Consider the following 25,140-nt stretch of genomic DNA (forward strand, 5'->3'; position numbering starts at 1 on the left):
CTTCCGAGAGCAGCATTTATTCCCCTTTGGCCAGGGCACTCTGCTGTTCAAAGCCTGACGTGACATATAGGGGCTTTTTCAGCACACCTGGCACCTTCACCACAGCTCGACTTGGGGTTTTTGGCCTCATCCAGCAGGAAAATACAAATAGTTTGGGGCCGATCCATGCCAGAAGGTCCGTGCCTCCAGCTCTCACCCAAGGCCACAGCAGGTAGGAGCCTCTTGTTTGTTTTGCGTGGTGCATACCGATAGGCCCCAATATATTTCAGAGCTGAACTTTCCGCATAATTGCTTTTTAGTGTTTCCCTACGAGAGCCCATGAAATAAGGGATTTTGTATGTTAATGTCTTTCCTTGCATAATGAAAGACTAAATCTCAGCCCCGCGCAGCTGTATGTCATGCTATACCGACTGGTGCTTTACATTTTAATGGTCATTATTTCAAGCCTTTCTTACCGTTCTTGTATCGGATGACATTTATTTCACCAAAGGGAATTTCATATGCTTCTGTGTTTTGCTTATCGTATATACTTTAAGTGGGAATAGAAAGCAAAGACTTTTAAGGGCTCTTTATTTTGTGTTACCATTTAATTACTTTTAAAATGGTTCGTCCGAGCAGCCTGGATCAGCCTTCCTAGGGCTAGAAAAAAATTACTCAGGGGAAAGACCTGCAGCCTCAGGGATGGGGAAACACCTCCCCTTTTAGCTGCATCATCTTGATTAAAAATTAGCTTAAGCCAATCTAAGACATAAATGAGCTCGAGCTCATGCTGTTATTCACCTCCATAATTTGGGAAAAAAGAGCTACTACCATATCTGGCGGGGGGCAGGCCCAAGGAAAAGGGGATATTACCTTTTATCTGCCCTCCCACAGAGGTTAACAGCTTCTCTCCTTGAACAGCCCTTCCAGAAGTGCCTGATGAATACAGTTGCGTGATATCACACATTTGCAGCATGGGAAAACATAGCAGACGCTATTCACTCCCACTCCATGGTCCTTATTTTGCCAGAACAACACTTTAGAGGGAAAACATTGCACAGCAATTGGTCAAATTTAAAAATATCACTTTGTTAAGCCTTTTGCAAAAGAAAGACTGAGGGGAAGAGGATTAATTTACACACACGCACGTGTCCCCCCCAGCCCCAGGGAGCTCAATCACACCTTCTTCATTTCCTGCCGACATGATATTGCTTCTTTCCAAAACGTTCTCCAAAAGGTCATACACCTTTAGCAGAGATTTATTTGCAGACAGCCAGGAGGTACCTGTAAAAGCCAACAGGCGTGGAATAAAGCCTCCGACCCCTTCAGCCTGCATCCTCGGCAGAGGCACCTCGCCGCTGGGGTTAAGACACACGGTCGATGGCTTTTAAAAGCAAATACCACCGGAGAGAGTCTGTTCAACTATCCCCACCTCCCGCCTGCCCCTGGTTTTGAGCTTGCTCCGAGAGCGGCCTCGGACACGAGCGCTGAGCCAGCCAGCACCACGAGGAGGTAACGCATCTGAAGATAGAGCTGCTCTCTTTCTTGTGGCCAGTTTCCTTCCCCCCCACCCGCAAACAGTTTTTACATGCAATTGGGTCACATTTGTAAGTCAGCAGGCAGCAGAAGTTGAGTTACTTTGTTTAAAATAAAAACATGTATTTCTATCACCTTAGGAGTTGTTCCTCTTTTGGCACAGGGACCCTCTGATCCTCCCACCTCCTTTTATCAGCATCTTCAAAAGAAGAAGGGAGTTATAATTGCTTTTCTCCCCTCACCTTAGAAAAAAAGGGAAAGGCTGCTGTTCTTCTCTATTGGCATCTTGAGAAAAAACGCACTTTGAGCAATCATTTATTTACAGAACAAAAATAACATCTAGATTTCAAAGGGCAGAGCAGTTCAGAACAACAAGGCGCTCTCCTCTCTCCCCCGCCATCAGCTTTTGCTTATTACCACCTACTGTCTGCACAACCCACTGTTCTGCCTCTTTCCTCATTACAGGGGCACATGCAGGCTTCTCTCTTTCTCTTTTCAGCACAGCAACGAGTGCTGCAGGACTGGAACGATCTCAAACCTATTGCTGGTATTTCTGTGCCGCAAGCCAACATTTGAACAAGCTCCAAGGCTAAGAGGCCAAGTCCAGGCAAAGAGTGGGATATATTTTTAAAGCAGAAGAGTAAGACTAAAGAATTCACAGTTCTCCCAGATCCACTTTACCCACAACTGTCTTCTTGATAAAGAAGAAGCCTTAGAGGTTAGAAAAAAAAATAAATCACTTTTTACACAGTGGAAACCAGTGGAAGAACCCAGCCCTTTACCCATCACGTTTTGCTTCTGCTACGGACATCTAGGTATTGTTCCTGTGAAGGACCAGGGAGCAGAAAAATGGGAAGAAACCAGCAGTTTCACAACCCTGATTTCTTCCAGCTTTTTTTTTTTTACCTAATTCTTTGGTTCCTGATTAGGCAGGGTCCTCTATGAGTCCTGCCATTGAAAGCATCACTCTCCCAAAGCGCATTCGTCGATACCTGAACCCATCACATTCAAATGGGGGGAATGCTGAATTTTCTGTTGTGTAAAGTCATTCATTTCTACAAAGCCTTATGAATCAGTGTCTTCAGAGCCTTTATTAAAGGTGGCTGAAGTGAGCCCAAAAAGGTCCATAAGCTCTTAGCAGGGACTGACTGGTAGGACTAACTAATAGGCCTAGTTCCATTAAGTGACTAGGCTGAAAATCTGACAGCAATCTGCAAAATCTCCATTCCTCATTGCCAAGCAACTGGAAAAGAACCTATGGGACCACGGTACATCTTACTTCACATACTTCAGCACTCCAAAATGCAAGTTTTTCAGGAAAAGCCAGGTAACATGGTCTCTGAAAGTAAAGAGCAAGATCGTTAAAGCTACAAAGATTGTATCACAGCCTACTGCAATCTGTTGCTTTGATAAGCAAGTTTCTTTCTACATATTTATAAATACATAAATATAGTTCAACTGATGAATCAGTCACTCTTCAGTTTGCAGATGACTGAATAAAAATCGTACCTCATTCCCCCTGAACAGAAAAAGCCAGTGTGCACCCAGGTAGATTAGGTATCAGAGAGCACACCATCTCAGAGAAAGCCACCCTGAGTTCATACAGGTACTTCCTTCTAGAAGACACCACATACAATCCAGCAGGCCCTACAACAGCATTTGAATTCACTCTGATTTTGAAGCTATTTGTTAAAGAGAACAACTGAGTTTATTTTTAAAATATTTTGAACACTGCCACATGAAACACTAAAGATTCATATGAAAGTGAAATGGCTAATCTACCTTGTTTCTGCTATGCTCAGCTATTTCAAAACTATAAATGAAGACAACCATTACAAAAAAAAGCCATTTATTAGATATATGTACATATATACATAAACATGCAAAATGATTTTATACACATTTACACAGGTTCAATTATTAATACAGTGCAAAAATGTCTAAAAAGGTACCAGCCCACCTTCTACAAACTTAACAGGTCTTTGGGAGAAAGAAACAAAACAAAACAAAAAAAAACCCAAACCCACAGAAAATTATCAGCTTCATAAAGTGACTAAGCACTGCAAATCTTTAAATTAATGAAGTTTATTCTTTGCCAATTCTCTTACACTGAGATGCTGGGTGAGGAGAAGAGTTTCCAAAAGACTTATCTTGAAAACTGACAGAATTAAGGAGATGCAATTCAAACTACATTAAACAGTTTAAAGTCGAACAAAGAGGGATGGATTCCTGTCTGGGGATTTGATTCAATACAGGCATAATCCCACATTATGAGTCAGATTTCATGTACTCAAACTGCAAGTCATTCGCTTTTATTAAATCTTAAAGCACTGAGATCAATGTAAACTATTCTATTCCTCTTGCTGTTTCTCCAGAAGAAAATGTTTATCTGTATAAATACCATACAGATATAGGAGCCATTCTAAATACTAACATTAAAGATAAAAAATAAAAATAGGTCAAACTGTGCATGCTCTGCCTCATCCCAGAATCACAGTCCAAACCCATAAAGTGCGCAGATACTAACGCACTACATTAATCCATGCAGATTCCTTAATATGGTTTACAAACATTACAGAGGAAAAAAAAGGCTGCAAAGGGATTAAGACTACCAGCAAACCAGAGCTTCGTTCATTTAGCAGGAAAGATCTAGTCACATCCTCCATCTAATCCATCATGCCAAAAAAAAAAAAAAAAAAAATTACACGAAGGCGGAACTGAACCAAGTGGGTTTGTTTGATTTTACTGATACATTTTCAGGAAAAAGAAAATATTAAACAAAAGCTAAATTAAACTTCATCCACTGTAATTATGTTAATTACACAAGCTATCTAAACACCTTGTTCTACCACTCTTATTGCAGAGCTGTTGCTAACATCACCTGGCATGGGGATGTATTTGTTTTATGATAAAGCAAACAATCAGATGCTCAGGAACCATCAGGAACATTACAGTTTCTTCCAATCAGCTCAATACAAGGATGAGGAATAAAAAGCAGGTAACGGTTCACTGGCCCCATGCCCCAGTTATAAATGCTCTACGTGCCTTATGCTATAGCAGGCTAGCTTTATCCAAGCCTATGGACAACCAGTAAAGCTCTTTTCAACTCTTTAACCTGATGGAAGCTAAAAGGGTAGGAGCTGGAAGTTGGGTCATATCACCAAGTAAAACTGGGAGTGAACAGCATGGAAACTTAAAGCTTGTCAGTAGTAAAACGCCCACATCTGTGGGGTCATCTGGGTGTCTTAAAGACAATGGTTGAATTCTGGCTTCATTTCTCCACTTACACTCTGGCAGAAAACTGGGGTAATGACAGACAAACAACTTTAATCCACTCCCTTGTAACAGAAGAGTATTCCCTTATGACACACAGCTCTAGCTGTTTTCTTAACTGGCTGGCTAGAATATTCCGCAATCACTCCTAGTAGAGTATTCCACACAGTTTAAAGGAATTAATTATGCTATTATTACAGTAAATGGGCTAACATGGGATGGAAGAGAAATACCTACATTTTACTACTCTGGCACCAAGTCTCTTGATGTCCTAGAAACTGTTCAGGATGTGAAGGGCTGCCTATCGATGCCATTGTCGCAGTCAGCTGCAAAAAAGTGCTTCCAAAGTACACAGGTTTCTGGTCTACTAGTCCGCTGATACTCGTAAGCGTTTACACCACAAGATTTCAGGAAAAAATCACTGAGATGCAAGGAAGTAAATTTGTTAAGCATTTCTGCAAACTCAGGAACGCAACTCTGCATCACGCTAATCTCTTTGCAACCACTAGAAGTAGAGACCATGTGAGAGGAAAATAAATCTTTGGTGAGAGACGTTTGGTGGAAGAAATGGGGCGACCAGAAAACCGTTTCCCAAGAAAAAAATGAAGAAAATCTAGGACCACACTTCCACAATAACACACCTACAGTTCTCTACATCTTTCCAGTTTGAGTCTCTATAACCCTTCAAGGACAGCTGCATCAAAATGCTATGCATTTTTTTAAACAGACAGCTTAAATTATTCATCTATGTTCTAAAATGCCCATATGCACTTCAGTACATCACATACAAGAATACCTAGTGCAGCAGAGGTTATGAATTTCAGCTCTTAAGTACTATATTCAAAAGTGCACACCCATAAATTCATCTTAGTGTAAGAACTCAACACCATTAACTAAAGGTGTTTTATATAATAAAGAGAACCTGCTCTTGCTTTCCATTACTGGAAATGGCTTCCTACTCACCAGCTATACATTTTTTTAAAAGGTGAAAGAGTCAGTGGCCTGTCATAAGTAGGCTTGGAAGATTTATTATCCATACAGACCAAGCAAACATGGAATTACCCTTATACTAAGAGTGACCTCAACCAAGGAAATAAAGGCTACTTGAGCTGAAAGATCACTTATATTCACTTGGTTTATTTTATGCTGCCCCAAGCGTATTTGCAATTAGCCAATGAGCACATACTTAACTATGATGCACTGTTTAGCCAGGAGATATTTATAGCCTTTATGGTTTTTAGAAGAGCCACAGCCTATTCCTTTCCTTCAAAACCTAGAAAAATTACCCTGAAGCTCATCCTAACAATTTTTCCCACTGATATTGAACTCATCTAATGACGGCAAATGACTCCTTTACTTACATTTACCAAGAATCTTAACGCTTCACAAATTCTATAGACAACAATGCTATCCACCATTTTATCTTCATTTTACTATACAATTTTAATATTTTCAGAAGCATTGGCAGGGCGAGACATTGATCTGCCAAACTGTTACAAAGCCAGTAAGACAAATGGCAAAATGCTGTCTAGATGGTATTAGTCAAGGAGTAAAAGCCTGTTTATGGTAAGGAGAACCTCCGTCTGTTGATCACACCTGACAAGATCTACCATGCACAATTACCACATGCCATGTTAAATACAGGTCCATTCCTCACTGTATGTTTGACACGATTACTGTATCCTACTTTATTTCAAGCTGCTTTGAAATACCCTCCTTGCAATAACCTTGTCACAAATCTTTAAAAATACTCCAAGCTATTTTTGGCCAGTTCAATACAAAAAAAGTTGTAAAAATAGAGTAGCAAACCCAAAGTCTTTTTCATACTCCGCAGTCAGGCTGTTTCTCCATAAGTTGCCTTGTCAGTATCTGATAAGAAGAAAGAGATGCCACTCCTATGTGAAAGGCTATTTGCCAGAGGTTCCGTAATCCGTACAAGTAAATGTTGCATAAACAAACAGAGAAAAAGAGTACAAACGTCTTCACCTTCCTTGCTGAGCTGTAGAAGAGGTACAAGTAACACTACAAAAGGACCAGAGAGACAGTGTTAGCATTAAAATATGGACATACATGCAAGAGACATATCTGGGAACTGCTGGCACATCTATGCTGCTTGGATGTGCCTGCCACTGCAGTGATCACTACGAAGCTCAAAGCTTCCCTTCAACTCCTATGTTGAAAAGTCCTCCAAGAATAGCCGGAGTGGTGGCCTCAACCCAGACCCTACTGGGTAAGCACAGATATCTGTTAGCACAACTGGCATCCCTCCTGCCTGTCTCAGCCTGGATTAAAAAGAGCCCAAAAGCTGAGCCAGCTTTCAAAAAACCACCTATGACTTTTGCAAGACAAAGGGTCAGAGGCAGGAAAACAGTAAACCCAAATCTGCTTCTGCTGTATTTGTTCTTGGGATAAGGAAAGGACTTCATTCTCTAAACTTGACTTGGTAGAAAGACCATCGTTTCTGTTAAGAGGTTTAGCTGGGGTTTTGGGCTCTTTTTCTTTTTAGATTCAAGAACAGGTGGAACCCCATTTGCTAAGCATGTGTGAAGAGCAACAACCCATACAGAAAAAAACTAAAAACTCAAAGTGCTGGCAGAAGAGTTACTTTTTTAACTCAGGCAGTAACAGATCACGCTTTCTCACTTAAGGTCACAGTCTCCAACTGTGCTGATGACACAAGTAGAGATCAGCATGTAGAAAGCACTTCACATTTGAGCTCAATTTATGCACAAGCATTTTGTGAAGACGACTGCTATAGGTCAAAAGGATAAGAGAGAACTCTTCTTTATTTAGCTTCTCTAGCTTCAGGTAGTAACTGGAAAAAAGCAGGACAGGGCCTTTCTTTGTGAAGAATGACTTGCATCAAGTATTTAGATCCAAATTAGTATCTCTATCTTAAAGCTCTGCTGTGAACAGAGGTGTAAGAAGGCTGAAAGACACTAAATTGTATCTAGTATGATACAATAAATAGCCCCTCTTCAAGTTTTAAATACCATAGATAAATAGAAGTCTTCAGACAGTGGTCCCCAAACCATTACCCAAATGCAACAGTACTAAGCAATGAATACACTGCAGGCATTATTTTATTCCTTCTGTCAACTAGTAACCCAACTACAGCAGCTTCCTGCAATGGTAGGCTAAAAATTGAAGATTCTGCAAACAACATATTGCCCTCAAGTTAAAGGTTGTGGACCAGTGTTTTAGGCATTTTAGGAACCTTTCAAGAAGAACCCGTTTAGAGCACACAATATTTTCCTCATTCAAACTCTTCTGCATAAGGAGGTCAGAGAAAATAATCCATTAGGGAAAAAAAAAATAATAAAAATCTAAGGAAGAAGTCAGGAACCACATTTGTCTCAATAATTAAATGTAATTTTTAGTGTAAATTAGAACATTTTCAATACTGTGGCTATCCTATACTTGCTTAGTCTTTCAAGGTGGTTATGCTACAAAAGCCCATCACTAAGTCTGCCCCGATCAGAAAGACACTGTGGCTATCCCTTTGGGAAACAAACCATCTTTGGGCTAGCACTTATTTATCACACTCGGCCCCATCTGGCATGTCAAAACATGAAAGCCCTGAAAAAGCTTAGAACTGCAATTTGCCAAGGGTTAAATTGTGCCTTTAACTGTATTTGTGCCACTTCACTGGAACACCTCAGTGAAATGACCTAGATAGGATACTAAAAACCAAACTGTTCCTCCTCTTAGCTGAAAATTATTTTGTCTTGTATATTGTAGTATAAAAATAATCAGAAAGCATTTTATTTACACTTAACATACCTGAAAAACACAGGCTAGAAAAGGTAGAAAAAAAGCTATCACATTTCCAATTCCTTCATGGTCCTCCTGTTTGGATTAAAAGAAGTGACAAAGAACTATGTCAGATGCAGTTTTTAGCAAGTACTGCTTGATATTTTAGAACACTATATTTCGTCAAGTACCTCTCATCCTAGTTTATGTTGTAACAATATTAAACAGCAAGATCAATATAATTGAACAAGATACCAAGAATTGAGGCTTATGTGGCAATTCCTGCTAAATAAAATGGTGCCACCACATAATCAGGACGCTTTTTTTTTTTTCCTTTTGAAAAGTTGTTTACAGTTTCACATTTGTTTAAAAAAAAAATGTACACAAAAGCACCTAGAACAAAATACAAGAATGGAAAAAAAAATTCAGTCACCCTAGCAAGACTAAAATATTTCTCCAAATCTTAATCTCCCTAGAAAAGAATAAAATGCAATCTGCTGCAATATAAAACAAAACACATGAGGTCTAGCGGGTGAGCAATCAATGGTACATTCCCTGGATGAACAAATACTTCTTGTGGAAAGACATATGCTCTACTAAGAAGCAGAACAGCCACCCTTAATCTAGTTACCCAAATAACTCTCTCCCTTTGACTCATTTACAGGTTTCAATTCAATCAGGCTTACCTGAAATGAATACTCTGCTAGATGGACTCCTCGAATGAGATTCAAAGCTCCACACATGATGTTCAGAACAAGCGACAGAATCCCCAGGGGAGTCACACGCTGCATTCTGTAAGTAGGGACTTAAACAAAAACAAAACAACAACAACAAAAAAAACCAATAACTTACATTAGTGAAAGTTTGCACTACTGCTTTGAATCTTCTAACATAAAATGACTCAAATTAGCTTACGTGGGTTTTAAACATTTTCAAAACCTTTCATGTTTGCTCCAGAGAAGACCAATTATGAATAGAAAAACCTTTTTTTTTTTTCTTTTGTTGTGTTACACTGTTCGGTTCTTCAGACATCTAGAAATCACCAAGAGCTCTGGAGTATTTTTTTAAACAGATTAAGCAATAGAATTTGTCTTTGAGCTATTTGGCATTAATGTCGTCTTTTATGGTGCACGTAGATACTTTTCAACTGTTTATTAAAGCAGATTAGCATACTTAACACTCTTCACAGGTCAGTAGAAAAGCTAGAGGCTTTAAGCACCCAAAGGCCTGAGAAAGAGCTTAGAATCCTGACACAAAAGCAAGACAGTAATTCATCTCTTCCTCAATTGGTAATTATGTATTTCTTCCCACTGACAGTTTGAGGGTTGTCTGGTATACAGCAATTTAGTTTCACCTGCATAGTTCCCATACAGCATTTGGTGCCCTAATGAAGCAGTTGCCAGAATACAACTGTAGGAGCCAAGGCCTTTGATGCTCTGCTGCTAGAATAGTTGTTGAAGGAGTTGTCAGGACGATACTACCCAGTCACAGTGGGGAAACGACTGTAACAGAACTGCTGCTCTTACCTCTGGGCCTCTAAGACTGACAAAAAAGACCACGATCAAAACTGGGGCCTAGGAATTCAACTAGATGCTATAGTTTTTGGCCTTTGAGCCGCATTTTACAGTGCTTTACAATTCCCTTTCTCCCAACCTGCCCACATTTCACACGTAGCGAATTATCTGTCTCCTTCCTTTCTCACCTTCTCCACTACTAACACCCACACCCCCAAATACCATTTCGTCAGGATGGTTTAAATGATGCATACCTAATTAAGGTCAAAGCAATTATTACAAATGTGTATTTAACTTTGGAATCTGCCACTTCTAATACAGGGTTTCAGTTGTCCAAAAGCTCACCTATTTTTTCCCCTAGCTATACTAGCTAGCCAAACAACAGATACCACACCTAGATACTCACCTACATTTCATCCCTGCCCTCAGATCACCACAAGTAGAAGAGTGTCAGCGTAACAATAAGAACGGTAATTTGCAGCTGAGATACCAAATCCAGATCCTCTCCTGCACCAACATCCATAAGATACAGGAGAGAATGAATGAGCCCCCAAGAAGTCTCCCCAGCTCTCAAGATCTTGTGCCTCCTGTCCAGATGTAGCCAGCTCCTGACTGCTGTAGATAAACTATGCAACACAGCAGACATTGTCTCTGGCTTCGTTTCAGTGACAGATGAAACACCATAACAGCTTAAAATATTGCAGTACTGCATGGTTTAAGAAAGGAAAACACTTGTGTCTTATCCTTCAAGAGAAGATTTTGATAGGTGGATGTAAAAAAGTCTGTTGCCAAATTAATACAGGGATATAAAGTATCTTTTATAAGTGTCTGTGTAAGTAGTTTTTGGCATGCACTTGTACCTCCATAATTTCATCTGCAAAGCTGCTGCAAAAGGAACTGTATTAATTCCATTTGATATATGTCACATTATGTGGCATTACTGTATATTATTGTCATACACGTGTTCATGTAAATAAATGGTGCAAGTAACCCTATCATTCAAAGGCAATTTTGCTTTTTTGCTATACAAGGAAATATAAAGTCCAAACACTGTACTGAACAGAAGCTGTACCAGCATGTTTTTTCATTCATTGAACTGAGTATTCAGTTTCCTATTATTTTTGATAAATTACATAATATTGCAGCTATGTCCCTCTCTCATGGAAATTTCCTAATAAAGACTACCGTTTCTTCTTTCTCAGTTTCTAAGGTTTACTTCAGAGGCACACAGTGTCTCTCAAACAAAGAAAAATTATCAAGCACAAGTGTCATTCAATGTACAGGATCTTGCAAACTACATATGTCAAGAGTTTCCAGTCCCCAGGGAAGAGCAATGCAAGTTTCAATATGTTGCTTCTGCAGCATGGAATATTATGTAAAAGTTACATATTTTTTTGTCCAGTAGGGTAAAAAGAATTGCTACCACAGATGCAGGGGAGATTACAATATCCAGTTACTCAGGGTCCAGATTCTGTGAAACCGGTCTTTAAATTGTTTGCTGTGGAGCTTTATTTCTGCTGTATCATTCTGAGGTTTAATTCACAAACTGAAATTGCACAGAACAAGTGAGATGGGTAGTGCTAGGGAAAAATTATTACACTTCCTTGTGTGAATTCAATCATATTTTTATAAACAGAATTTCATACTAGAATTGCTTGTTACATTAAATAAAGGAAGAAGAGAGAACAAGCACTCTTAGTCCAAGATGGCACAATTTTGCACAAGCACAATTAAATGCTAATTGGGTTTCAAACTGATTTGACTTCCAAGTAAAGAAGTTGTGTACTTCAGAGTACAAGAACCATACAGAAGATGTCCTGGGGACTGTGGATTATCTAGCACCCAAGAAAAATGCATCTGCAGGTTTGAACATGTACAGAACAATTCTGTGAAAACACCCTCACACAATCAAGAAATTGAAACTTCTGCCTATAAAAGATTTTCTGAGCAGAGGCCTCTGGCTATTTAGCCAGAGACTGACATGAATGCCTGTATCACACTCCATTCTGTCTCTTCAAGGCATAGCACAACAACGGTTTGACAATGAGTCACATACTCAGAGCTCCAGAAAAAGACAGCACCAGGAGTGAAAAACGAAATCAGACTCAAACACTTTAAAATAAAATACAAGCACACAAAAGACAGAGATGAGAGCTGTCTTCAAAAAACACCCTAAAAAGGACTGTGTGAAGGACTCCCCGTGAGCCTACAAAAGACGAAGAACAGTCATCAAGGGGTGCACGATGCTGCATAATTTAACAGCACGCTTACTAGATGAACAGCACAAGTTGTTCTTCTACTTCATAGAGCCAATTCTGATGTGAAAACTTTCCCTCTTCATATTTCTTCTGTATACACGCCCCACTGTCCTCCAGAGCTTTATCAGCTTTTCCCATATTGAGACACAAGGTGAGGCTTTTGCAACAACAGCTGAGGTTGTGTAGATGTTGATCAAGGATACAATGCTAGCATCTTTATAGCAAGAATTGGGCTGTGTTTAGTTAACAAAGGAAGGAACAAACAGAAGAAAGAATGAAAAAGATAAGAAAAAAAAAAAGCTCTTGTTCCCATATACACTAACAAGGATAAAACTGCCCTGACTTTTCGGACTCCTTTCACACTAAAAAGAAGAGCCAGGGGATGTGATCACACAGCTCAGAAGACGACAGGAACCAGTGACAACCACATAGGGAGACTGACGTTTTGATCAATCCAATGATTGATCTATCTTCGCTATAGAATATAGATGCAATTAAATTCTGTTCTCCTGCAACCATAACACTTCAACATATGCTCAAAAAGTCTCCTACATAGCAGAGCCATAAAATAAATAACATTCATACAGGAACAAATGCTATCCACACAGCTAAACTTAGAGGAGCAAAGTAGGGCTGGTAGGTAATGATGAGAGGAGAGGGACATAAGCCAGGAAAGCTGACTCCAGCTGAGGGAACAGATGATCATAAACATGATCCTTAAAATAAAGGCAGAACAATCTGTAAGAGTATTTGGGTTAGACCAGAGAGAACAGCAAGAAATACAAAGCCAGATGGAAAGTAAAAGAAAGCAATTAAGAATATGGGGGAACTGAATATGTATTTCTGATCTGTGGACACAGACTAGCTCGCAAACGTTTACTGGCACTGAAACTGTACACATTAGTGCAAAGAATTTCTAGCCCCTGCCACATCATGAAAATACTTAACCTTCAAGCACATTTCTGAGGAGCACTCACAAATCTGACTGGCAAATAAAATGTTTTCAATTCTATCTTTTCTTCCTCCTGGCCACTGCCCCTCTATATTTTAATGTAAAATACCTATGTCAAATTAGATTCCAGCTCATCCATCAGAAACAATAAGACTGAGCAACTGGAACTTGATTTTATTAGTGCTTCATAAGCCAAGAACAACAAAAAAAAGAGGAAATACAAGTTCATGGCACTCCAGCTGCACTTAAACCACTATGCTAACAGGATTAAAATAGGGACATGGTTTAGTGGTGGACTTGGCAGTGTTAGGTTTACAGTTGGACTCAATGATCTTAAAGGTCTTTTCCAACCTAAATGATTCTATGATTTTATGATTTCATTTCGTAGAGGAAATAGTCAGGACTTTGACTATGCAACTGAAACAAAAATAAGACGATACCCATTTTACAATAAATAAGTAGAGGTTAGTACTTGTAAAAGCAGGTAAAACATCATTATTCATTACAGAAAGGTCCCTTTTTTGTTGTTTATACAGATGTACATATCCTCTTTCAGAATTTTAGTCAAATGCATTACATTTTAAAGAATAAGGTAAAGGGAGAAAGCAAAGAGGGGAGAACAACTCAAAATAGACGGTCTGGGAATAAGAGATTTACCCCCAGCTCATACTCTTCTCATCTTTTCTTTCCACAAGGCTGAAGCAACTCATTCAGACTGTAATTACATATCTTCTCTTAGAGTTTGCAACAAGCAATGAATTAGTTGAGCTTCTTTTGTCATAGAAAATTTAACAAACAACTACTTTAAAAGCATGAGAATTTAACATGGAAAATGCCAAGTCCAGTTACAACCAATTGTCCATACAGAGAACCTGATCTAAGGCTGGGAAAAAAGACACTACCACAAGTCCTTAAAGGCTCTGATGCATACCTGCTATAATCTAAAGACCATATGTTGTTTACTATGCTAGAAAGGCAGACTTTTTTCTTGGGTTTCATACACAATATATATATTTCTCAGTACAAAGGGAACCACTGCTGTTACATGGTTTTCTGTCACTTGCAAAGTTAGGTTCAGGAAGTCTACTGTCACCTGTGCGTAGTAGTAACTTACCAACCTCCACATGAACACCTGCATGCCCACCATTTGTTATCCCATTCATCAGCTCTGTATCCTCCAGTTTCAGCTGAACCGGGGGCCGGAACTTCAGCTCCTCCTCAATCTTCTCCCAGTTGGCCTTCATTTGAGAGCCACTTGCACAGTTAAAATGGCATTTCACTTTCTGAATAACATTATCTGAAACAATATAAAAACATGCTTCAATCAGCTCTGCAAAAGTTAAGTGCCTTAGATAATTATTAATCAAATCATGGCATTCCTTTCTGATTGCTTTTCTTTTCTTCCTTCATTTCTTATTAGTTTCAGATGTAAAATTCCACCACTGGTTAGGGAACAAAAAATACCTCTCCTAGGTATTTTATATCACACCCACTCTCTTCTGGACAGTTTAAATCTCAGCATACTGCCTACCAGTGGACTGAAAACAAGCTTTCATATTCCAGGGTTGATGTAACACATATCAAACTATCCATGAACTACCATTGTGTTTTAACAACGTCAATGATTAGTTTTTTTCCATCATGGAGATAAAACAATTCAGCATATATTTGAGTCATGAAACAATTCTGACTGGCAGAGGCAATTCCACAGTGATTCCAGCAACATCCAAGCCACAGATCTACGTACAGATCACCCCGCTTCATCTCTCACACTTTAAACTTAATACCATTTGCAAGCAAATCCCTTTCCACAAATGTGGCTGCTGGTTTGACAGGAGTTGCTCTGAGACTAAGTAGAGAATTTGTCCAAGTATGAATTACTCATGCCTCCGGAATGAAGTACCTCACTGTGGATACTGCTACTTCCTATTTAATTGTGCAAAGATATTGGCAAATTCAAGCTATTTCAAATGCTTAGGAAAATAAAATGCAGAAACATTTATTTTGCTAAGATATCCTATGAGTAAAATCAGCATCCTTAAGATATTGTTACACTAGCAGACTTGCATAGGTTGACCACAGCTAGTACTGGATATGAGAAATGTGTAATAGCTTAAGCCTGAGTTTTGAGACCACACAGGAGGACTTTATGTTGTGCTAGAATGCACAGTGCCATAAGCATTCCTTAGTGAAAAATCCTGTATATTACCTTAAGTCAGCCTGCTGTAATTATCCGTAACTACCAGGGAAAAGGCTAAGATCTTAGGAAACAAGTACACCTTAGGTGCAAACACAGGAGGGAGAAAAACAAACAAACAAAAAAAACACCACACATCAACATTAGGTAGACAAAATACTGTATAATAGTAAAATTTTTAAAAAAAAAAAAAAAAAAAAGCATTTTTTTCTTTAAAAAGAGCCTTATGCAATTAAAAGAGGCTAGAAATTCCCAAATTCCTACTCAAGTTAAAAAAAAAAAGGAGTCATTTAGATCTCAGCATAAAATTACATCAAGACTGGAATGTGCCCTGCAGGGAATCCACCCAAAATACAAGATGGCTCTATAATACACTTTCCTTGTGTATTTCTCAATCTTTTAAGCATGGGCTTAACACTATTACCAAAATCTGGATAGAAGTGTGCTAACCCACTGCCATATCTTATCCTTTCCCAGAAAACAGCTTCTCATTGCAAGGGAATTGTGTTTTTCAAAGGTGCAAGGTTCAGTAGAGCAGCTGCTACTTGGCAAAAAAAAAACCATTTATATCAGGTTAAAAAAGAAACAGTAGGCATGATTATGAAGAATTATGTGAATCTAAGTCATGCCAGAAGTAAAGCTGCCCATAATAATCTATTCTGTCTCCCTTTTTTCCTGTACCCATCTGTCTCCACTTGTCAGATATATTTTTAATTAAGTTAGAAAGTGTTCGAGATGTGGATTTCTTTTTCTTTTCTGCTTGTTTATTAATCACCATAGCATTTTGTTCATCTATTACAGGGGCTCTCAGGAACTGCAAAACCAATAATCTAATAGTTTAATGCAGTTACAAGATCTCCTCCTACACATACATACAAAGGCACACACACAGATACACTTTTATGATCAGGCTTTGGCCAGAAGACATTGTTTAACATCATAAAAGTAGCAGGCAAAGAATTCTTACTATTAGAGAACAAAAGTTACAAACCAAATTCAAGAAAAGCATATGGTCTGGAAGCTAAACTGATGCTTGTTGTATCGTAGGAAGCAGCAAATTCCCACTGAAGCTCTTCCAAGAAGCAAAACGCCATGATGGTTGAGTAATTGCTGGAACAGATTGCCATGCAGGCAATATCCCCAGAAGAAAGGAAACTGAAATAGAAAAAGAAAAAATATAACATCAACATTAAAAGGTAAAAGAGTCATGCTGAACATGAGAAGTAAACTGTGCTTTCTGTCAAAACAAAATGTACAGGCTGCACTGAAAGAGCAGACTGCAGAAAATATATTGTTCACACTGCTGTAATAGTCCTGCAGCCCCTGTAGATCTAACACTTATTCTTACCTCATTCAGTATGCCTTAGCACACTAAAGATCACAACACAGATTTTATTAAATTGCTACATTAGTGAAAATTGACATTATTTTCCCAGGCTGGCTTCACATCATGCTAAAGAGATGGCGAGAAAACATCACAGGCAAGATGATTTTGAAAGAAAACACAATGGCTTTCCACAAACAAAAGTAAAAACAAGCAAGCTCATTCAACCCGAAGCAAGCAGATATATTCCTTGCTCCCCTTGAATATGACAACTTCATATTAACAGCAAGAGATTTTTGTTAACTTGCACAAACCAAGATATTCAAACACTGTTACTGCTAAGCCATCTGTAAAAGACAAGTTTGTGTCAGAAACAGCACAATAAAAATTCTACTGCAAAAGGGGTCCCTCTAACACTGAAGTCATATTTATGCAGAAGTTTTTCCTTACAGATGGACAAAAACTTCCAGGAAACTTAACAGGGCACTCATCTGACCAAAACGTAGGAGTGTACTTAAGGATGAGAGACGTCACTCTCATCTAGGCTTCATTAAATAAAATGGGAGTCAGGGCACCAAGTTCAGATGTCAGCACTCATAATTTAGATAACTAAACTTCCACAATCCCCACCATAATTACGGATTTGTAATTATCTCTGAAAGAAGACCAAGGAAATCTTCCCTTGCAGGTTAGCCATTTGTTAGCAATATTTGAGAATAAACCCAACGTTTTGAAGCTGAAAAATTACTCTCTCTGTATTTTCTATCTTCTACTATTTATATATTTCATCTCTCTTATATAGAAATACTTGTGGTTTCTATTTTATCACATTTTTATTTATTCATTGTACTATGTACTTGGGATTTATGGTTTTGATTAGCTCCGTTACAGCCTAGTTACACTGGGTACATTCCCTAAATTACTTCTGTCCCCAGCTCACAGCTGAGGAACAACACCATGCCTGCGTAAAACTACCTTTTCCCAGTTGTCAATAATTTATAGCCTTTTTGCCACATATCTGTTTGCACTCTTCTCATTTCAGAGTCAGATGCATAGCTACTTCTGTAGAGACTACAGAAGATTAAAAGTAGCAGAACATGTTAGCATTAAAGGGCACTTTGAGGGAAAAGGAATTAAAATGCTAATCTCTGCTTTTCCAATTGAGTCAGTGTAAGTTCATGGATCTTCTTTCTCCAATCTCTCTCCCAAAAAGGGATACTTAGTTTTAGCTCAGGGTCTCTAAGTTTTCTTACCTCTGCTAGCCAGAAATACAATCACCAGCTAAAACTCATTTTTAGAACTAAACTAGAATGAATAGTAAATGAAAATTCTCATCTCCAGATGAAACCTTAATTTCTTAAAATAAAGACAAGCACATCCTTCTCCAATAAATAAAAGGAAAGATTTACAATTTCTCCATACTGGCTATCGTCAGTATGCTTCAAGCCTCCTCAAGACACATCCATCAGCCAGAGCTTCCAAAGACTTGAACCCTGCTGGTATTCAGAAAATGGAGTGGGCAGTACAGAGGAGGGAGTCAGGGCAGTTCTGTGCAAGCCAGATCAGAACTGTAGGGGCCCGAAAGAAGGCATCAGCAAGACCTGACCATCCCTGAAGAAAAGGATTTGGGGTTTAGACTAAACTAAGTAATTCTGAGGCACTAGGATACCGTCTTAGAAGGTATTTGTAGAAGTCCAAGATACTCCAATTGCTAATAGTAACAAGTAATGCCCATCAAGCATAAAGCATTTGCTACAAAAAGTGACAACTAAAATAAGCAATTCTTAACATATGCTTACTAAACTGGGTGGGAGCTGTGTGCCTGTGGTGCTGAGAAATAAGGTTTCAAAATACTACCTGGAGGTTACAATCTAGACATGCATGCTGGGATTTCAGAGCTCAGTTAGGTGCTATAGAACATACCTAATCCTTAAAGTTCAACTAATCCCCAGGACAACCATTTCAAAAATTAAAGTAAAAAAACAAACAAGCAAAAGAAGGGACTTACTGTATGCTAAGGTCACGTCCTTTTGCCGTGCCTCGACTTGGATACTGCGCCAGAATTGAGGACAATGCCTTTAATCTCTTTCTGCACTCCAGAAAGTCCTGGTTGAAATGAAAATCTGTGGAGGCTGAGAGGGGAAGTCCATCCCTCACCCGCACCACACAGGCAAAGAAGATCATGGACATTCTCCACTGGAGTACTCATGAGGACAACCTGAAAATGAAATATTAAATTAGGTTAACGGATGTAGCATTAGTTACTTACAATCCAATATGCTAGCCAGAATTATGTCAAGGTAAGACTTTATTCACCAATGCTGCTGAAGAGTACCTCTCGTAACACCACTGCCATTGAAAGGCAATCAAACTGTTCTCAAAGGTCACGGCTGCATCCATTTTTTGCCTCTCAGACAAAAAGGTGAGGCAGGGGATTTGACAGGGGAATTATCTACCTGAAAAATATCACTATTTTCCCTCCTTCTGCTTTACCTCAAGCATCAGAAATGCTGAGCAAAGTTTTAAAGGTATGTACAGAAAACGGCTAAGTCCCACTGACACACTGCATCTTCACTTGTGTTGCAAGTAGTTGCATTAGTGTTGCAGTTATCTGGTTTTCTACTATAACACACAAATCACAAATACAAAAATCAGGCTCTTTTTACAGAGCCAACTAGGACTAAATATAGAATAAAAGTTGTCCTCTCTTGACTTCTCACTCTTCAACAGGTCACAATCTCCCATGAAAAGTTATTGTCGGGATTTACCTGGTACATTCAGAACACAAAGGAGATCTGTCCTTCAGACACACCATGGGTACTCAGTGCAAGATGTTAGAAGACTAATGCAGCAGCTCACATAAACTCTGAAAGATAACCATAATGAACATTTTAGAAGACTAACTAATGACCTTTATGTATATAAATATTTACAAGGTAAAATCTCCTGTGCAGTGGGTACACATAACCTAGAAAGTATTATGCCTAAACAAAAACAAAAAACTCTTTTTTTTTATCCAATATATCAATTCTGAGATGCATTCAAAGGCACTATGAGATGATATGCAAAACGTTCCTGATGCCCCAATCACTGTTAAGTCATCCTAGCTTCCTGTGAAAGAGCAGCAGACTTTAAGTGATTATCACAAGTGAGTCAAAAAAAAAAAAAAGGCATTTACTCTGCTTCAGGCAAACTACCTAAATGAAACATTAGGAAAAAAAAAATTACCGTGTGAACTCAAACTTTTGATAAAGGGAATGACTGCTTTAAACAACCCTGTATCAAACAATTCATTATGATGCTCAAAGTTTCTTTGAAACGTGTCTCATCACCAAGTGTTTCTCCTATCTAAGAAGGTAAGAGAGCAAAGCCTCTTCTAATTTGGGCATTCATAAACCCTCTTGCCTGTAGAGCTGCTCTAATGTGTAATAAGGGTTGAGTTCTTACCACAAGTGGCACTAAAAGAGTCTTGTTTCGGCTCCACAGGAATCATTTCCACATAACTTGTAGGAACTATCCCTTTGTCAAAGGTGGCTGCAGTATACCAGCACATTAAAGCAACTAACAATTGTCAGAGGAATTGCCAGAAAGCATAATTGCAAGTAACTTGTTTCCTTAGAAAAGGAAATTAAAACTATAGAAGATTACACATCACTCGAAAAGTGTTATTTTGAACTTTTAAAATGGAGATTAAACAAGAATTAGATGTTAATTTTTTCCCACTATCCCTCTCACAGTTCTTCTCCAGTAGTCAAACTTCTTCTCCAGTAAAATCAAACTAAGCTCACTAACTTCCTTTCAGCACGCATCAAAAAGGCTTTCAACAATAATCAAGATTATTACACATCAACTTGAAACATCACATCAATCTTCAATGTGTTGTTCAAGTAGCCGTGAAAGAAACAGTGCAGAAAGCTGCTTAAACTTTAGCATAAAAGTGAAATGAAAACAAAAAAGAAAATTGCCAACTCAGAAATATTAACTTTAACACAGTCAACTTTTAAGTACAGTTGCTCAGAAGAGCACAGTTTTATGGTCAATGGTTGGGAATGCTGATGAAGTATAAGTCCAAAATATCCCACTTGACAAACACCGCAGCCACAATACATTGAACACTCTCATTTACCTTTCAGAAACAGACAGAAGGTGACCAGGAAAATGGAAAGGCACTAAACTTAGAAACCAAAGACATTTTCTAAAATGTACTCAGCCTATGAAATTATTCAACTCACTATGCCGCTAACAGCAAGAGTTTAAGATTTTTAAAAAATATATAAATTCATCACTAGGGATAACATCGCCATAGTTAACCAACTGCACATATAAAGGTATACAACTTCCAAGACATACAAACCTTCATGCTTCAGGGCGTAAGGTTTTCACCAAGTTATCAGCTGCCCATCAGAGTGATTCTCTTTTCTCCTGTGAAAGATCTGGTATCAGTCACCATCAGGCAGACTTCCAAATTAAATGCTAGACTTCCCTGGAAAAATGAGCCAATGCTCCCTCCTTGGAGAATACACCTGCTGTAAAGTACTATCAGACTATCGTTGCTGTATTAATCCAAAAGGCTTGATTTATTTTTTTTTAAATCTACCTGCCTGTGAATTTTTAGCTTTGCTGCCTAAGGAAATAAGGCTTATACAACCAAGCTGTAAGTGCAAGTGGGATAGATAACTTATGTACCTTTTGGTTTTGTGAAAATAGGTAAATGTGTATAAAAGGAACAGAGAGAAAGGCTGATGCAGTGACTCAAACCTTAACAGAGAGCAGGTGAGCACAACCTCAGGGCAAAACAACTGGAAATGTGTTCACTGGTTCTGCTTCTTTTAGAGCTCCCAATTACATGGTGCATAGGTAACACCCTACTCCTGAACAAAGCAAAAAGGTGTGAGATTTGAGAACAGCACCTGCAAAGACTTCTGAGGAGTTAAAAAAAAAAATACACGTTTTTAATAGTTCAGGATTTTATTTATTTGAAATGTAGCATAGGCTTAGCTAAAAAAGGCAAGAGCCAACATCACCCTGCAGAAGAGAGCAAAGCCTAAAAAGAAATTCATGCAACTGTTTCACCTGTCTTCTACATAACGCTATCATCAACCACCTATCACTCAGACTAATCTAGCCCTCTCCTTTCCTTTTCCACATTCCCCCAGCCCACCTACTCTGGCACTGCATCTCAGTGAGGCTTTGGGTTTTCTTTTTGTTTTTTTCCACAAGCCTCTTGTTACTTGCACATCAGAAGGCGCTTTGTGCCCATGGCAAGTAACAGTTACTAATGTCAATTCCCTTCAAAGTTTAATTACTTGCAAGCCAATTTTATCACATCACCTGTAAGTGAACACATACTATCACAACTTACTGGACTGATCAAGGTGTGCACATAACCAAGTGAATCCATGATCCTACTATTTCAGATTGACCTATCCTTTCCTCCTCCAGTCTCTTTCTATTTGCATATGATTAGCAGCCCAAAGTTTCTGCAACTGACTTTACGTGGCAGGCCTTTGAACTCGGGTCCTGAACTTTGACAATGTACTTGTGTCTTTTGATTAAGCAGATATGAAATCTTGCTGTGTTCAGAATTAATAATATCACAGTGCCAGTAAAACAGCTGGCCTGACAAGCAGGCAAAACCTTGAGAAATATTTCAAGTAATTGTTTCAGAAGAACAAGTTAGAATTTATGACTTAAGTAAACAAAGGGGGGGTTCATTATTTGAAGCACCTGTACATCTAACACTTCAGAAGAAAACTGTTTACTGTAAGACTTACATAAACAGTACATATTTACCAGTCTTATGACAAACAAGGCTCTTCAGGGTATTCCCACAGTAGGCATCTAAGAAGTTATCTGAAGCTCAGCTCCTCCATCCCTCGCTTCCTAAGTAGCAGCCAACTCTCTCTAGTGACTAGGTAGGGATTATTGAGGCAGCCTTAATCAGACTTCTTCACTTCGCTACACTGTTATGCAAGCTCCTCCATATAAGAAGATTAGTCCCAATTCACAAGCACCACACCTCCAAATGCTAGACAACCTTCTACTTTTATTGTCTGTACTTAGAAAACAGAAAGAAGAAACTCAAAAGGCTATGAAAACAAATGCAAACCAGTACATAATTCATGAGCGGAATTATTTTACAAACACTGTTCTTTAAGAAATTTAAGAAATTATTTTATCTAACCATCAAAAGCAGAAAGTTTCCTTCTCAGAATGGCATAACACTAACAAGGAATGTCTTGCTACCAGGATCTCTCTCAAGCATTCGTCATCTCTCCCTGTTCAGCATCACATTTCCCTTCTTTCTAGAGGTGGCACATGGGACGGTGTCAACATCCAACAACATCCAACTATTCCGTTAAGTTCTGATCTTCCTACTGAAGGAAGAGCAGAAAGCTTTAGGGAATGTTACCATGGTCCAGGAGGCTCCTGAAGCAGCCTGTGAAGTTTTTTGGACACGTGATAGCTTGATACATGGTCATTAACTATGGCACCTAATGCATCTTTCCTCAGGTGGGTAAGCTTCAGAAGGAGTCCCAGACAGCTACAGGTTGGATGCCAGAATACGAAAGAGATGCAGGTTGACTCAGTCAAACACAAAACATTTAATAAAGCTGCAGCTCAAGTGCTGGTTTCAGTCTCAACCAACAAGAAGAGAAAAGAAATTGAGATATGGTTCATGAGGGAGAGTTACTACTTCTCTGCAGGATCAGGAGATGGATTTTATCCTCTTCTCGTATATACAAAAAAGCAAATCTGAAATGCTGTTACATTTCTCATCTTCTAAGACTGCAGTAAGAGTATCCATCTGCTTCTTCCCAACTGCTCTCCCTCAGTGCTGACCAAACTACAGATGTCACAGACCTACAGCAAACAAGAGCCACGCTCCAGGTTTAGCAGTGAGTAAAAACGATTTGAAAGCATGATGCTATCTCAACTTTTAAAAGCGAATTTGTGGATATCAAGAGCCTATAGGCTCCTATAAACCCTACATGCTTTATTCTTATCCCCAAAGGGAAGCAGGTAGAAAATCCTTACCATCACAAATCTGCTGTCTACACATACTCCTATGAATTACCAGGAACAACACCTGTTACACAAAACTCAAACCCCAACATTCAGCTCCCCCATCAACCGCACTACCTCAATCAACAGTCCTCCTAATGCCTGCCCAAACCACAGCTTAACAACTCTGTAAGGCTCTGAAGTTCTTTCCCTACCTTAATCTCTCAGAAACATCAGCCACCTTTACCTGCTCCTGAATACGGACCCACCCCCACCAACCTGTACCCTGAAGCCTCCTAAAGCCCACCGGCTCATCTCCGTACCTTCACCAGCCCACGTACCCAAGGACCCATCCCATATCCATCCTGTTCCACTCACCACATTACACCCACCCAAACTCTATTCACCCCTCTCCTCCCCCATATTAAGAGTCCCCAAACCTCCCAAAGCACCTCTCTCCCACACTCTTCAATTAACCCACACCTCAAAAGCCACCGCCCTCATCAGGGCACTCTTTCATACTGACAAGCCTCCCCATACACCTCTGAAGCACCCAGACACCCCCAAATCTTACTCCTATCCCACAGATCCCAAACCCTCACGTTATCCCAGCTCACCTCAAGACATCCCTAGCCCAACGCAAGCCCTCCTCAGTGTCCCAAGTCCTCCTCCCCCTACACCCCTCAAGCACCCCAAGGAACCCCCAAATCCTACATCCCTACCCCAGGATCCCAACCCCAACACACGCATCACCCCTTGCTCACGCCCACCCCATCCCCACATCCCTCAAGACCCCAACTCCCCTCACCCCCTCCCCACACCCTCCTTCAACCACCCCAAACCTTACTCCCCTGCCAGAGGACCCCACACCCTCACATTACCCCAGCTCACCCCCTCAGGGCCCATCCCTCCCCACTCCAGGCTCCCTCAACCACCACACACACACACACACGGAGCGGCAGGACTCAACCCCGCCCCGCCACCCCGTCCCCAGGGACCCAGAAGGGGACTGAGGAGGAAGAAGAGGAGGAAGAGGAGAGGAAAGGCCCCTTCCACCCCCGGGACCCCTCCGCCGCTCACCTTCCCCCAGGCCGCTCTCGGCGGCGCGGCGGCGGCGGCGGCAGCACCACAACACACCCCGCCCCGCCCCCTTCCGCCCACCGAGACGGCGGGTAGAGTGTCAACGGCGCGGGGCACGCCGGGACGGCGGAGGCCGGTTGGAGGCCCGTTAGAGGAGCCGCCATCCCGCTCCACGCACCCATCTCACCCCGGGTGAGGGGAATGGCGCGGGGGTGGCGGTAAGGCCCCGGAGGTAGCGGAGGGCCGGGCTTGGGCCTCGGTCCGTCGGT

The 25,140-nt window shown here is 40.0% G+C and overlaps 1 protein-coding gene across 5 annotated transcripts; it reads right to left on the reverse strand.

The window, feature by feature from the left end:
• Nucleotides 1–3,584: 3,584 nt before the first annotated feature.
• Nucleotides 3,585–24,929, reverse strand: SEC22C (SEC22 homolog C, vesicle trafficking protein). Of its 5 annotated transcripts, XM_049799152.1 has the most exons (10): nucleotides 24,872–24,916; nucleotides 22,971–23,650; nucleotides 21,141–21,208; nucleotides 19,555–19,652; nucleotides 18,795–19,004; nucleotides 16,454–16,617; nucleotides 14,380–14,562; nucleotides 9,228–9,346; nucleotides 8,572–8,637; nucleotides 3,585–6,810 (listed from the first exon to the last, which is right to left on the reverse strand). In XM_049799152.1, exons 5-10 carry the CDS (start codon nucleotides 18,974–18,976, stop codon nucleotides 6,610–6,612), a joined length of 915 nt encoding a protein of 304 aa, XP_049655109.1. In that variant the 5' UTR covers nucleotides 18,977–19,004; nucleotides 19,555–19,652; nucleotides 21,141–21,208; nucleotides 22,971–23,650; nucleotides 24,872–24,916; the 3' UTR covers nucleotides 3,585–6,609. The 5 variants fall into 5 exon arrangements, with proteins under 5 accessions (XP_049655109.1, XP_049655110.1, XP_049655108.1 ...); XM_049799153.1 differs by lacking the exon at nucleotides 22,971–23,650 and having other exon boundaries at nucleotides 24,872–24,929; XM_049799151.1 differs by lacking the exon at nucleotides 24,872–24,916 and having other exon boundaries at nucleotides 22,971–24,181.
• Between the last annotated feature and the right edge of the window lie 211 nt (nucleotides 24,930–25,140).

Source organism: Accipiter gentilis, chromosome 4, assembly GCF_929443795.1.
Source record: "Accipiter gentilis chromosome 4, bAccGen1.1, whole genome shotgun sequence".
In the NCBI taxonomy this organism is placed as follows: domain Eukaryota; kingdom Metazoa; phylum Chordata; class Aves; order Accipitriformes; family Accipitridae; genus Astur; species Astur gentilis.